Source organism: Sprattus sprattus, assembly GCF_963457725.1.
Source record: "Sprattus sprattus genome assembly, chromosome: 10".
NCBI classification, from domain to species: Eukaryota; Metazoa; Chordata; class Actinopteri; order Clupeiformes; family Clupeidae; genus Sprattus; species Sprattus sprattus.
The window spans coordinates 6,087,948-6,101,185 of NC_137908.1; the positions used below are offsets into that span (position 1 = coordinate 6,087,948).

At 43.0% G+C, this 13,238-nt stretch overlaps 1 protein-coding gene across 1 annotated transcript in view; it reads right to left on the reverse strand.

Moving 5' to 3' along the window:
- The window catches only part of pmepa1 (prostate transmembrane protein, androgen induced 1), a gene marked incomplete at its 3' end in the record, with an annotated part of 27,012 nt that extends 20,932 nt beyond the window's left edge, over positions 1-6,080 (reverse strand). Inside the window, exon 1 of the mRNA XM_080846198.1 lies at positions 5,810-6,080. Coding sequence (XP_080702324.1) covers positions 5,810-5,915 — 106 coding nt within the window. The 5' untranslated portion in view covers positions 5,916-6,080. The remainder of the gene's footprint in view (positions 1-5,809) is intronic.
- Positions 6,081-13,238: the final 7,158 nt, after the last annotated feature.

Genomic DNA, 13,238 nt, shown 5'->3' on the forward strand with positions numbered 1-13,238 from the left:
ATCCTGCTGGTGTTTTGACCAAAACTCCCTAATGCTGCTTTGATAAGGTCAGGATGATGATGATCAAATCTATTTCTCACTTGCACTTCATGGAGAGCGTGGTAGCATGGAATAAAAGGGCCTCGCAATGAATGAATGAATGCTAACGGAAAACTCTGGCCTGTAGTCTTTGACGATCAAATCCCTGACAGTCCAAAGCCTTGGCGAGGGAGCCGATTTGGCCTACTGTCTGTCTGACACAAATCTCCCCTAACCCTGGACGACTGCAGCCCTTAAACAACTCCATTTATCCCCTGAAAAACCTCACCAGGACAGAGGCTTCTGAAAGACTTCGCATACACAAATAAATGAATTGATGAATACATAAAAAAGTTGTATTTGTCAAAAGAAGGAATTAAACCAGCCTGAGTTATTTCAGTAAGCCAACCTCATAGTTAGCTAGCGTACAACTCTTGATTACCTCACTTATATATCATGTTATACTGTGTGTGTGTGTATGTGTGTGTGTGTGTGTGTGTGCACACGTTTTACTTTCTAAGTAAGCTCCTGGTACACTAACCTGAATCATTTTGTGTGTGTGTGTGTGTGTGTGTGTGTAAGCTCCTAATGCCAGCAGCACACTGTCCAGCCATGAGTCAGCGCTCTTCCAGTCTGACACACACATCCTGGGTTTCAACTTTTATTACGTCTGGCTCTTCTGTTTGTGTGTGTGTGTGTGTGCGCGTTAGTGGGAGAGTTAGAGTTGTAGCCAGATCTTTTGTCTCCCCCCCACACACACACACACACTCTGCTCAATCCTGCCTTTATGACAATGAGCCCCTCATCTATAAGCATGACCTCTGACCTTTCAACTGCGACCTTCACCCATGGGAGAGGTTGCCAGGAGACAAGCCCACCATGACCCCACTGTGACCTGCCTTCTGTGCCACGCAGATACATGGCCGACTCTGTTTCATATGCAAAGTGCCCTTTAACATACATCTGCATAATGTTAAGACAATCTCCCCTATTCATCGGGCATGTGTGTATGTCTGCATAGGCGTATATATCAGAACACAAATTGAGTTCAGTCCCCGTGTGTGTGTGTGTGTGTGTGTGTGTGTGTGTGTGTGTGTGTGTGTGTGTGTGTTTTATGTACAAGTCAGTGTGTCTACGCGGATTCCTTTGACATTCACTGTATGTGTATGAGTGCCTGTGTGCAAGCATGTTTAGGTTTATTAGAATAAGTATAGGCATTAGTGTATATGTGTGTGTCTATGTGTACACTTTACTCTCTGTGTACTGTGTCCATGCTACCTATACTCATTATAGGCGTGTGTATTTGTATATGACTGCCCGTCTTGTTAAATGAACAGGGGTGTAAGTGACTGTGTGTGTACGTACAAGTTAGTACATGTGCATGTGTATGTTTATGTGTGTGTCTGTGTCTGTGTGCATACTTTTCGGCATGTTTGTGTGTGCGGCACTGGTGTTGTTCATTTTTCTTTGAGCCAAGGAAATCACTGGTGGTGATGACGGCAGTGTGGTTACATACCCTGGGTGTGTATAGGGTGAGAATGGAAGGGTGTGTGTGTGTGTGTGAATATGTGTGTATGGATGTGTGTGTGGGGGGGTGTGGGTGTGGGTGGGTGAGTAGGGGGGTAGCAATGGCATGGGAATGCCCCTCCAGAACCCAGCCAGTTGGCACAGACCACATCTCCCCCACCCTACCTCCCATTTAAAACACACACCCATACCCACACCCATACATATTCACATACTCTCCATCAGTCACTCTGGCTGTCACTGCATGTCTGGTGGGGGTAGGAAAGACTTCATGTGGGTGTGTGTGTGTGTGTGTGTGTGTGTGTGTGTGTGGTGAGGGGGAAGGGGGTCGGTCTGGATGGGGACGGCAGAATCAGTCCTCTATGGTGTGTGGCGTAAAAGGGAAACAGACGGAGGCTGATCAGCTGACACACACTGAAGGCAGCTGGTGCTTCACTGGGGGGATCTGGGGCCTGACGGAGGATGGGAAACGTCAGGAACCAAACTGCTTTGCAGAAGAACACTTCATTTGCTTGTCCATCAACAAAGACTTCCACTTAGGACCTAGTTCTTCTTTTAAGAGCGGGCTTGTTTGATCAAACCACGCTTGGGGTTTAGGTTCCTGTAGGGTTTAGGTTCCTGTAGCAAATCATAGCTTTAAGGAACGTTTGTAACATAAGAACTCTATAGAATTCCCGAGTGGAATGTGTTGAGTTCTACAATAACACAATAGCTATAACCCAGTGTTCCATGGAGCACTGTCGTAGACCAAACTCCGCTAGTTCCACCATTGTGTCCTTGCTTGGGTTGCTACGGCTAGGAGAGTTTCAGGGCAACTTCGTATTGTGCAAACTACACAACTGCCTTGGTATGTTCTCAACACGGTTTCTTGTGCATTATTGCCCAAGTGTCCATCCCTCACCTTTGCCTGCAAACACTCTGGCTTTGTGAGCTCTAAGTGCTTATTAGTGAATAAGGCTGCATGTTGTCTTTGTCTTTCATCCGTGAGGGTGTTCCCAGCCAGTCACTGAGGGTGTGTGTGTGTGTGTGTGTGTGTGTGTGTGTGTGTGTTTGTGTGCGTCTACCATGTCCCTGTGGGACTATGGTAATGTGTGTGTTTGTCTGAGTGTGTGTCTGACCAGTCTGGTGATAGAGATCCAAAGACAAAAGTCACAAATGCACAGAATGACAGACACCACCACCCCTCACCCCCACACACGTATCCGTACTCATTCATATACAGACAAACAATCTTTCTTTTTTCTGCACACATCTGTCAGACATGGCAGACATTCACCCAATTGAAAGTAGGGTTGACATGCCCCTATTTCTTATGCTGGTGATTCTTTGTGTGCTCATAACACACTGAGATTCTGTTCAATGACAGGGTTACAACAGGGAAGAATCTAAACAGTACCTTAATTAGAATAATAAACATTTGCTTTGCTATGTTATGATAGCTATTATAAAATGCCTGGTATTCACATTGTGGTCTGGGCTTCATAACCTCAATCATGCTTTGAATATCCCTGTGCGATTATAATGCACCTCAACTCGGTCTGCCCCAAGCGTGTTTGTGTGTGTGTGTGTGTGTGTGTGTGTGTGTGTGTTTGCGTCTACCATGTCCCTGTGGGACTATGGTAATGTGTGTGTTTGTCTGAGTGTGTGTCTGACCAGTCTGGTGATAGAGATCCAAAGACAAAAGTCACAAATGCACAGAATCACAGACACCACCACCCCCCCACCCCCACACACGTATCCGTACTCATTCATATACAGACAAACAATCGCTCTCTTTTCTGTACACACACATATAGCCACAACATCTGTCAGACATGGCAGACATTCACCCAATTGAAAGTAGGGTTAACATGCCCCTATTTCTTATGCTGGTGATTCTTTGTGTGCTCATAACACACTGTGAGATTCTGTTCAATGACAGGGTTACAACAGGGAAGAATCTAAACAGTACCTTAACTAGAATAATAAACATTTGCTTTGCTATGTTATGATAACTATTATGAAATTCCTGGCATTCACATTGTGGTCTGGGCTTCATAACCACAATCATGCTTTGAATATCCCTGTGCGATTATAATGCACCTCAACTCAGGTCTGATACGAGTTATTTTCCCTTTACATTTGCCCCAAGCATGTTTGTGTGTGTGTGTGTGTGTGTGTGTGTGTGTGCGTCTACCATGTCCCTGTGGGACTATGGTAATGTGTGTGTTTGTCTGAGTGTGTGTCTGACCAGTCTGGTGATAGAGATCCAAAGACAAAAGTCACAAATGCACACAATCACAAACACCACCCTGATACGAGTTATTTTCCCTTTACAGTTGCCCCGAGCGTGACGGGGAGGGATCCTTCGCTCCACAGCCGGAGGTACCTGCTTACTGTCTGAGCACATGCCAGCATGATGATGCCACCCATGATATCATGGCTTCCTCGGAAACACACAGAGCGGCAGTCTCGTCTACACGTCAACATGAACATGATGACTAAAATGCCCCACTATCATGACTTCGAACAACAGCTCCACATGCCCAATCATGCCCACTGACACACACACACACACACACACACACACACACACACACACACACACACACACACACACACACACACACACACACACACACACACACACAACCTATGTACGGCAATGTCAAGGTAAATGTGAAGCGACATACAATGAATGGTTATGGTATGTAGCATAATACATTATAAGTATGTTACTCATATATTATACAGCCAACTCAGAACAGTTCTGTAAGCCACACCAATTGCAACTATTGCTGCTGGAAAATATACACCAAACACACAAACACACACACACACACACACACACACACACACACACACACACACACACACACACACACAATAAACTGAACATGAACTGAACTGAATATCATAGTCCTCATCGCACACACTACAGCACTAACAAACAGTCTGGAACAATCAGCCTGAATCTTCTCAGTGTACCCAACCCTGACCGAACATCAGCCAAGTGATACTACAACATCAGAGATGAGAGGGCAAGTGAGGGAGACACAGGGGTGGAGAGAAGAGCCTGGAGACACAGGGACAGCAGCAACCAGACAATACCACAACACCATGATAAGGGTATAGGGGTGACTGTGACTGACAGACAGACAGGCAGACAGACAGACAGAAAAAAATAAAGACTGTGTCTGTGTAACATTCAGGTAATCTTGGACTATTCCCTTGTTGATGTTAAGGATTTTTTTTTTTTAACAGACGTGTTCATGAGAGAACAAGTTTTTCTTTCTTTTTTGTGAAGGAGGAGTCTCGTCAGTGCTACGGTAGACTGAAAAAATATATAATTTCTAAAATCCCTTTTTATCCCTCCATGGCCAGACACAACATGACTCATTTCTGACTGTCAGACGGAAAGCCCTCACACAATGCCAGATACTAGCATACACAACAGGCCTGTATCTAAAGCCTACCAAAGTCTATTTCTCTACAAAGAGTCAGGTCACAGGCGATTACTCTATAAGGATGAAGCTGATGTTTAATAAAGTTAAACCAACTTAATCACCTGTCTAACCTGTAAGTCATTCTTTGGTAAACTATTGTTTGCAAAGCGGGTATTGTTTAAGTGTGAGGTCTTATGTGATTCCTCGGATTTCTACAACGTCAATTTCACCAGTAATCATTTCATATGCAAGTCAATGTCAGTAAACTAGACTATAAAAGCTCCTCCCCTAATTCAACTAAGGAAACATGTTACCCTGGGTCAAAAGTTGTCCGTCTACGCCGGTGTAATTCAAGTAAAAAGACAACAGGTCAAATTGAAGACTAAACACTTCAGAGCCTAAACGAGACCAAACCGCCTGCTTCTCTGATGATTTTATTGTGATGACCATCACAAGACACGTCCCCAAAAGAGTCAGCTAGTCTGACAGTATGAACGAAAAAAAACCTAGGCTGTTTGGAAAATATAACTCGTGTTGAAAATTCCACTGTCAAGTTTGTTCGTAAACTGTGTGCTGAGGTAGGTTTGGACCAACAAATGGACAGACAGACGCTACAAGGAAAAAATACTGCTATGCAAACAGAAACAAAACTGAGTCAGACAGCCTTGAACACGGCTATCGCTAACGAGACGAGTCAGTGACCTAAAAGCACTGAGTGATAATGCTAGGATAGCAAACTTAGCAGAGTTAGCTCACCAAAGGAATATCATTAACATTTGTAAATGATGCTAGCGACATAAACGTTATCCTTCGAGAAAAGCCCAAGAAAGTGTACTTACTGATATCCGTACTCTGGAAAGAAGTCGAGTGCTTGCAGTTACAGGAACAAGACACATTCGTGTGGATGCCCGTTGTATCGTTGATCAAACCCATAGAGTTAAACATTTAAATCTGAGAAACTGGCGTTAGGAAGTAACGTTAAACAACTGAAATAGTTAACGCAAAGTAACGTTTCAGTATAACGCTCTCACTGAAACATGGATAAAAGTCGCCGTCGAGGTTGGTTCTTCACCAGACACACCGAAGGTCCGAGGAATATCGTGTGTTTAGTTTGACTTTTCTACCCAACCCCGGGCCGCAGTTGGCCCTCGGTACTCGAGTACGCCGTTGTTTCTCTGCAGGCAGCTTGTGCTATATTCTGTCTGTCTGGCCGTTGGGTTACTGCGACTGGGTTACCTCAGTCAAGTCCAAGTCGGCAGCGATAGTCTGCGGGAGGGGCTTCCGAGCAGACAGGATTACGTCAGTGCCAGACTTGGGCTTCCAGGAGTGTTTGGCCAATCCATAGACATAACACAACCCCGAAAAACCTGTCGCCGCTAAGCGTCGTGTGTAAACTGGTAATAGTCATAATTTATTTAACCATATGTTCTACCATCACAAACGGCGTATAACGGCGACCATTTAACATCAAAATAAACTGCAATCATGTGCATCGTACTTATTTCCGAGTGTGTGTGTGTGTGTGTGTGTGTAACTGAGTTGGTAGAGAGGGAGAGAGAGAGAGAGAGAGAGAGAGAGAGAGAGAGAGAGAGAATTTACCTTGAATTTAGATTGAACCCTAGGGTACACTGAACTAGCAGACACAGAGGAGTAGCCTAGGCCTGGGTTTTTTAGTAGGTAAACATATGTCTGGCCTAGACTAAATTCACAGCATTGAGACCAACTTCAAATCAGATTCAATGCACTTATGAACTGTTTTGATGGATGTCTCCAAATACTTTACACCTTCTTATTTATAATTATGTAGGCTTTAACTTACCATAACTATAATTATTGTTAACATTTTATAAAAAGTTATTCTCCCTGTGTCTTGAAGTTAATTGTTACTAGATTTTGTTTTTTGTTTATATAGTCATATTTATTGATTTAAATTTAAGGCTAGTTATAGTTAATCTCTATAATTTCACATAACACGCTATTTACACGTGTAAATTCTAATCTCATAATATCACAAGAACAAATCAATTGTGATCTTAAGATAACACAAGCCAACAACAGAAATACCTACTGCAATCCCTCTGTGGAACTCAGAAGATAATACACAAAGAACTGAACAAGAAATAGTTCTTTATCTATGAACAGCTGGCCTTGCGGTTTCAAGGAACTGCCAAGCATGTCTGCATACAGGGAAATATGAGGTGCCATCGGTGCCATAATTATGTTGACTGATTTGCACAAACCTTGTGTTTATGTCACCTGCTTTTTACCATACATATTCCATCGTCGTTATTGTCATTTATGTCGTTACTCTTGTCGTCATGCTGCTATGTTTGCTTATAAGGTTTTCCATGTCATTGTCCTCTGTTTTTTTTAACCTGCGGTATGGATTTGTTGTTGGGTCTCTCTACCTTTTGTTTCAAACACCTATCTTGTACTGCTTCCTCTGTCCCCTTTCACTTCCTGTCTCCTCACTATCATTTTCGGGGGGAAAGGTTAGAAAAACCTCCAAAGATAGTAGATAGTACAAAATGAGAAGCACATTGATTTCAACATTGTAAAGTATAAGGTGGTAAGGGTTAGCCTAAGCCTAACATGCTGTAGCCTGGTAGTACTGATGCAGGGCTATTCATTATCAAACATTTGTAGTTAGCCTCATGACCACATAACATAAGATTAAAGTCAGGAGATGATGGCATGGAGAACATCTTATCAAATGACCCAGCAAAACAAGAGCACTGACACAACATGAAAACAAGATAACAAGAGAAAGACTAGCACTGTCAATAGCTTGACAGTGACAATGAGTATGTTTTTGCAAAGCAGTTGACAGAAACTAATGGTTTTGTGTAAAGCCGTCAACACAATTTTAGCACAAATGTTGTCTCAGTGAAATGTACAGCAAGCATTAACATGCATGTGTAAAGTATGTGGCCATACCAAATTGGACTACAGGAAACTGAAGCAGTGGTTGTCATGGTTGCTCATAACACATTTCCAAAAGCCAAAACCTTTACTCTAAAATAACTGTGTCACATAGTGTACGTGTCCTGCATCGTTTCCATTTGGCCCCGTGAACTGTATTTAGCAGTGCATGGTGTAATGTCCATTTCCATTCATCTACTTTGTCAGTATAGCATAATGTAGTTTGCGTTAATGTTGATTTGTACTTTACCAACCATTTATATTTCACATACTTGCAAGAGTTGGAAAAAGACAAGTAAAACGAGCAAAAATGCTGGAGTCTGAACTCCCTCTCTCTGCTTTAAACCTGGCATATTTCTTTACAATACGCCAACAAAACCCGTCGAACGTGAGGACTTCGTAAGACACGACCTGGGCAATGACTGCCTGACGAATGAATGACTGTTTTAACTTGTGATTTTCTTTTGTTGCTAGCTAGCTCCCCCAGTTGGTCATTTTTGTTACTGACGTAGGGTTTCCCAACTTCAGTCCTCAGGACCCACCATAGGAGGTATTTGTTGCAACCAGAAGCCCCCCCCCCCCCCCCCCCCCCAATTTTATAATATAATATACAGTACTGTGCAAAAGTTTTAGGCAGGTGTGAAAAAATGCTATGAACTAAGAATGCTTTGAAAAATGTAAACAATAAATGTTTATTTTTTATCCATTTACATGGTAAGACTGAGCACAGCAACAACACACAACGTAGTTATACTGCATCAGCAGGGTCTCTCCCAGACAAAGATTTCAAAGCAGACAGGGGTTTCAAAATGTGCAGTTCCAGCTCTTTTGAAGAAGACGTTGAGGATCGTAGACGCAGTGTTCAGCCAAGGAAACTTAATGCAGCTGATGAAAAACACATCAAGCTTATTTACCTTCGAAATCGGAAGATTTCAAGCAGTGGCATCAGCTCAGAACTGGCAGAAACCAGTGGTACCCAGGTACAGACATTTACTGTCCGGGGAAGTCTGGCCAGAAGTGGTCTTCATGGAAGAGTTGCAGCCAAAAAGCTCTACCCCGACAAGGAAACAAGGCCAAGTGACTGAACTAAGCACGTAAACATAGAAACTAGGGTGCAGAAACATGGCAGAAGGTGCTCTGGACTGATGAGTCAAAATTAGAAATATTTGGCTGTAGAAGAAGGCAGTTTGTTCGCTGGAGGCTGGAGAGAGGTACAATAATGAGAGTCTGCAGGCAACAGTGAAGCATGGTAGAGGTTCCTTTCCAGTTTGGGGCTGCATTTCTGCAAGTGGAGTTGGAGATTTGGTCAGGATGAATGGTGTCCTCAATGCTGAGAAATACAGGCAGATACTAATCCATCATGCAATACCATCAGGGAAGCGTATGATTGGCACCAAATGTATTCTGCAGCAGGAACATAACCCCAAACATACAGCCAATGTCATTAACAACTATCTTCAGCTTAAAGAAGAACAGAAAGTCCTGCAAGTGATGGTATGACCCCCACAGAGCCCTAATCTCTACATCATCGAGTCTGTCTGGGTTTACATGAAGAGACAGAAGAATTTTAGGAAGCCTACATCCACAGAAGATCTGTGGTTAGTTCTTTAAGATGTTTGGAACAATTTACCAGCCGTGTTCCTTCAAAAACTGCGCAAGTGTATCTGGAGGAATTGATGCTATTTTGAAGGCAAAGGGTGGTCACACCAAATATTGATTTAATTTAGAATTTTCTTCTGTTCCTTCACTGCATTTTGTTAATTTATGAAGAATTGATGAAAATAAACTGTTAACACTTCCATTTTTGAAAGCATTCTTAGTTTACAGCATTTTTTCACACCTGCCTAAAACTTTTGCACAGTACTGTATATATAGTCATTTTCAGGCTGAACTCCCTTACTGGTGGTAATCTTTCCAATCTTGCGGAAGCCGAACAATCCTGTCTCAATAGAGGAATGATGAATAATGTGAACACAGAACACACAACACCAAGGCGATCCAAAAATGAAATGAGAAAGGATTATATTTTGAGGAAATTTCATTAGATGAAAAAAGATTTCACTTACATACTTTTACATACTGATTTAACAGGCAGAATTTTGCTATATTAGTGTTAAATTACATTGGATGTAACACAAAATGACCTTCCCACAAGCATAATATCCTGCAAACATATAGTGATTATTATGTGTATGATTATACATTTGTGGTAAATGAGTTATTATGTTTGTGGTTGGCAACTGTTTGTGGGAAGTATCTCTGAAGGGAAGTTAGTACATTTGTGGGGAATTTAGTACATTTGTGGGTGTGGAGTTCACTTTAGGCCAAAGTTTCACTCCACTAGGGAGGTTATAAACTCCCTCTTGCACCTCCACTAGGGAGGTTATAAACTCCCTCTTGCACCTCCACTAGGGAGGTTATAAACTCCCTCTTGCACCTCCGCTAGGGAGGTTATAAACTCTCTCCTGCACCACCGCTAGGGAGGTTATAAACTCACTCCTGAACCTCCACTAGGTAGGTTATAACCTCACTCCTCAACTCCGCTAGGGAGGTTATAAACTCCATCTTGCCCCTCCACTAGGGAGGTTATAAACTCTATCTTGCACCTCCACTAGGGAGGTTATAAACTCTATCAAGCACCTCTGCAGCCACATCATACGTTTTCTAGCCACGCAAGAGGAAAGAAAGACTATGTGTGAAGGTTTTTTTGGCAGGGCTGGCCAATCACAGGGCTTTCCAGAGGGCTTTTGGGAGAGATTGATGGCTGTCCCATACAGATTGAAGCCCAAATTCAGTGATGCCACCCGTTACTTCAACGGGGGACTGTTTTACTCTGTTGTACTGCAAGCCACCTGGGGACTGCATGGGCAGATTTATAGGTGTCTTTTCAGCTTAGCCTGGGTCAGCACATGATGTCAGGATTCAGCGCTGCAGTCCACTGTTAATGCCTGTAGAGTCACCACCACTTTCTGCCTGTTAATGTCTGTAGTACTGCCAGCCACCTGGGTCTGTAGTACTGCAAGCCACCTGGGTCTGTAGTACTGCAAGCCACCTGGGTCTGTAGTACTGCAAGCCACCTGGGTCTGTAGTACTGCCAGCCACCTGGGTCTGTAGTACTGCCAGCCACCTGGGTCTGCAGTACTGCATACTTTATTTTCATCTGTGCCTAATGGTGATGGAGGATATCCTTGCACCGACATCTGCGCTGGCTCCGGTTCTGAGCTCAGGTGCAGTAGAAGGCTCTCCCATGAACCCAACCCACGTCGACCTACTACTACCAGCAGTGTCATACATGTACTACACTCAACACTAGATTAATTTGCACCGCTTAAAGATAAAATAAGAACAGAAACAGAATAGGCCAGAACCATGGTATACTGCGCAGACTTGAGTACGAACTGTACACAAAGCACATGAAGACTTGAAGGAAAATGTTACACTTCTAAACTTGAAGTGTTTCACCTGGTGTGGAAAGATTTGTTTACTACAAAAAGGCACTCTTTGATGCCATATCAGCTTACTATCCCTCACTTACTGATAAAAATAAAAACAATCCAAGGCTCCTCTTCAACATAATGTCCTGAGTCACAAAGAGCCACTTTGTCCCTATAACCTGTAAAAGTCGTGACTTGATTAACTTTTTTTTTCTTTTTGCCTCATTTTGACAGAAGATCAAGTTTGGATAAAACCAACTGTAAACTTTGTGATGTGTAAGTGGAAATACCCCTAGCAACATGCATAGGAACTGACACTTCCTGTCATTCAATTGTTATGAAACCACTTGCACAAAGATACATGACAACCACATGAGTAACATCCTAAATTAATTTCCAGTGGATAATGTTTTGACAGCTTATTTCAAGGTATAGAAATAGAAAAGCCAAAGACTAATTCTATCTGTTGTAGTCCTAGGACTAATACTAGTTCACTTATTCAGGGAAATTCCATTAAAGTTGTACTGAAGAAAAATATGAATAGTATAGGAGTCATCCCCTTTGCAGTCTAAAGGAGAGGTCAGCTCGGTTCTGTGCAATTTCAGTGGCTTCATAGGAGGATTCTGCTCCCATACGCACAATGGATATGCAGCCAGAATAAGCTATAGCTAACAATGAACGACCAATAAATGTGTAACGGATGGCTGAGACACATCCCCCAAAAAATGCACAATTAATTCTCTTGACAAAACTTAAACACGAACACATTTACTGGCCTTCAAAGTTATATTTATAGGTGATTTTATTTCCGGTTTAGTATTTGGATGACAGAGTATAGACGAAGGGATTTGTTTAGGGCAAAGCAACATGTGGGTCATTATTTGCTGTTGCCTCTCTGCGACTGGCCTGCTAGTCATAGTTAGTATAGTCAGTTTCAGACCATCCTTGTGGTGGTGTTGGACCAAAATGAACCATATAGGTCTGCTTCTGTAGGTTTAACCCAGCGTGCACCATCCTTAGGTCTGCTTCTGTAGGTTAAACCCAGCGTGCACCATCCTTAGGTCTGCTTCTGTAGGTTTAACCCAGCGTGCACCATCCTTAGGTCTGCTTCTGTAGGTTTAACCCAGCGTGCACCATCCTTAGGTCTGCTTCTGTAGGTTTAACCCAGCGTGCACCATCCTTAGGTCTGCTTCTGTAGGTTTAACCCAGCGTGCACCATCCTTAGGTCTGCTTCTGTAGTCCTAGGCGGCCAAGGACCTCTCATGAGTCATGCTGCACAACTTCTCCTTCCTCTATTCTCTGCCATCTCTCTGATCTGATCTGATTTCTCTGATCTCTCTGATGTCTATTGTAACACAATGTTTTTTTGTTTTTCAATGTTTTTTGTCTATTGTGTGACACAATGTTCCTCTTTGAGTACCTGAGACAGAACAGACCTCAAGACCATCAACAGACAGACAAGAGAAAAAAGCCAGCTGAAATCTGGGTGAGCTCAAGGCACACTATTCATCAGTACAGACTCAAGATTCTTAAAAGCCTTTGTACACTCAGGGGACCAGTCCTGGGAACAGAGCAGTCTCTTCTGCACAGGCCTATTCACTCCTTTACTTTAGCGCAACCGCTAAGAACCACCCGTCAGCACAAAAAAGCGGCCTCTCGAGTAAAGAACAGTTTTCAATACAAAGAATAAATCAATACAAAATTAAATAAAAAGTACCAGGGGTATTACAAAGACCCAGAGGAAGGCGGTTATACTCGTGCAGGCCTAGAGGGGATGAGAGTGCAGTGTCCTTCAGCACACTGACATTAAACCCATAATGGAGAACAGCACATTACCACCAAGCGCAGCAAGGACATCTGCGGGTGGGCATCCAGAAACCCTACAGGATCCCCATTAGCTTGCTAAGAGCTT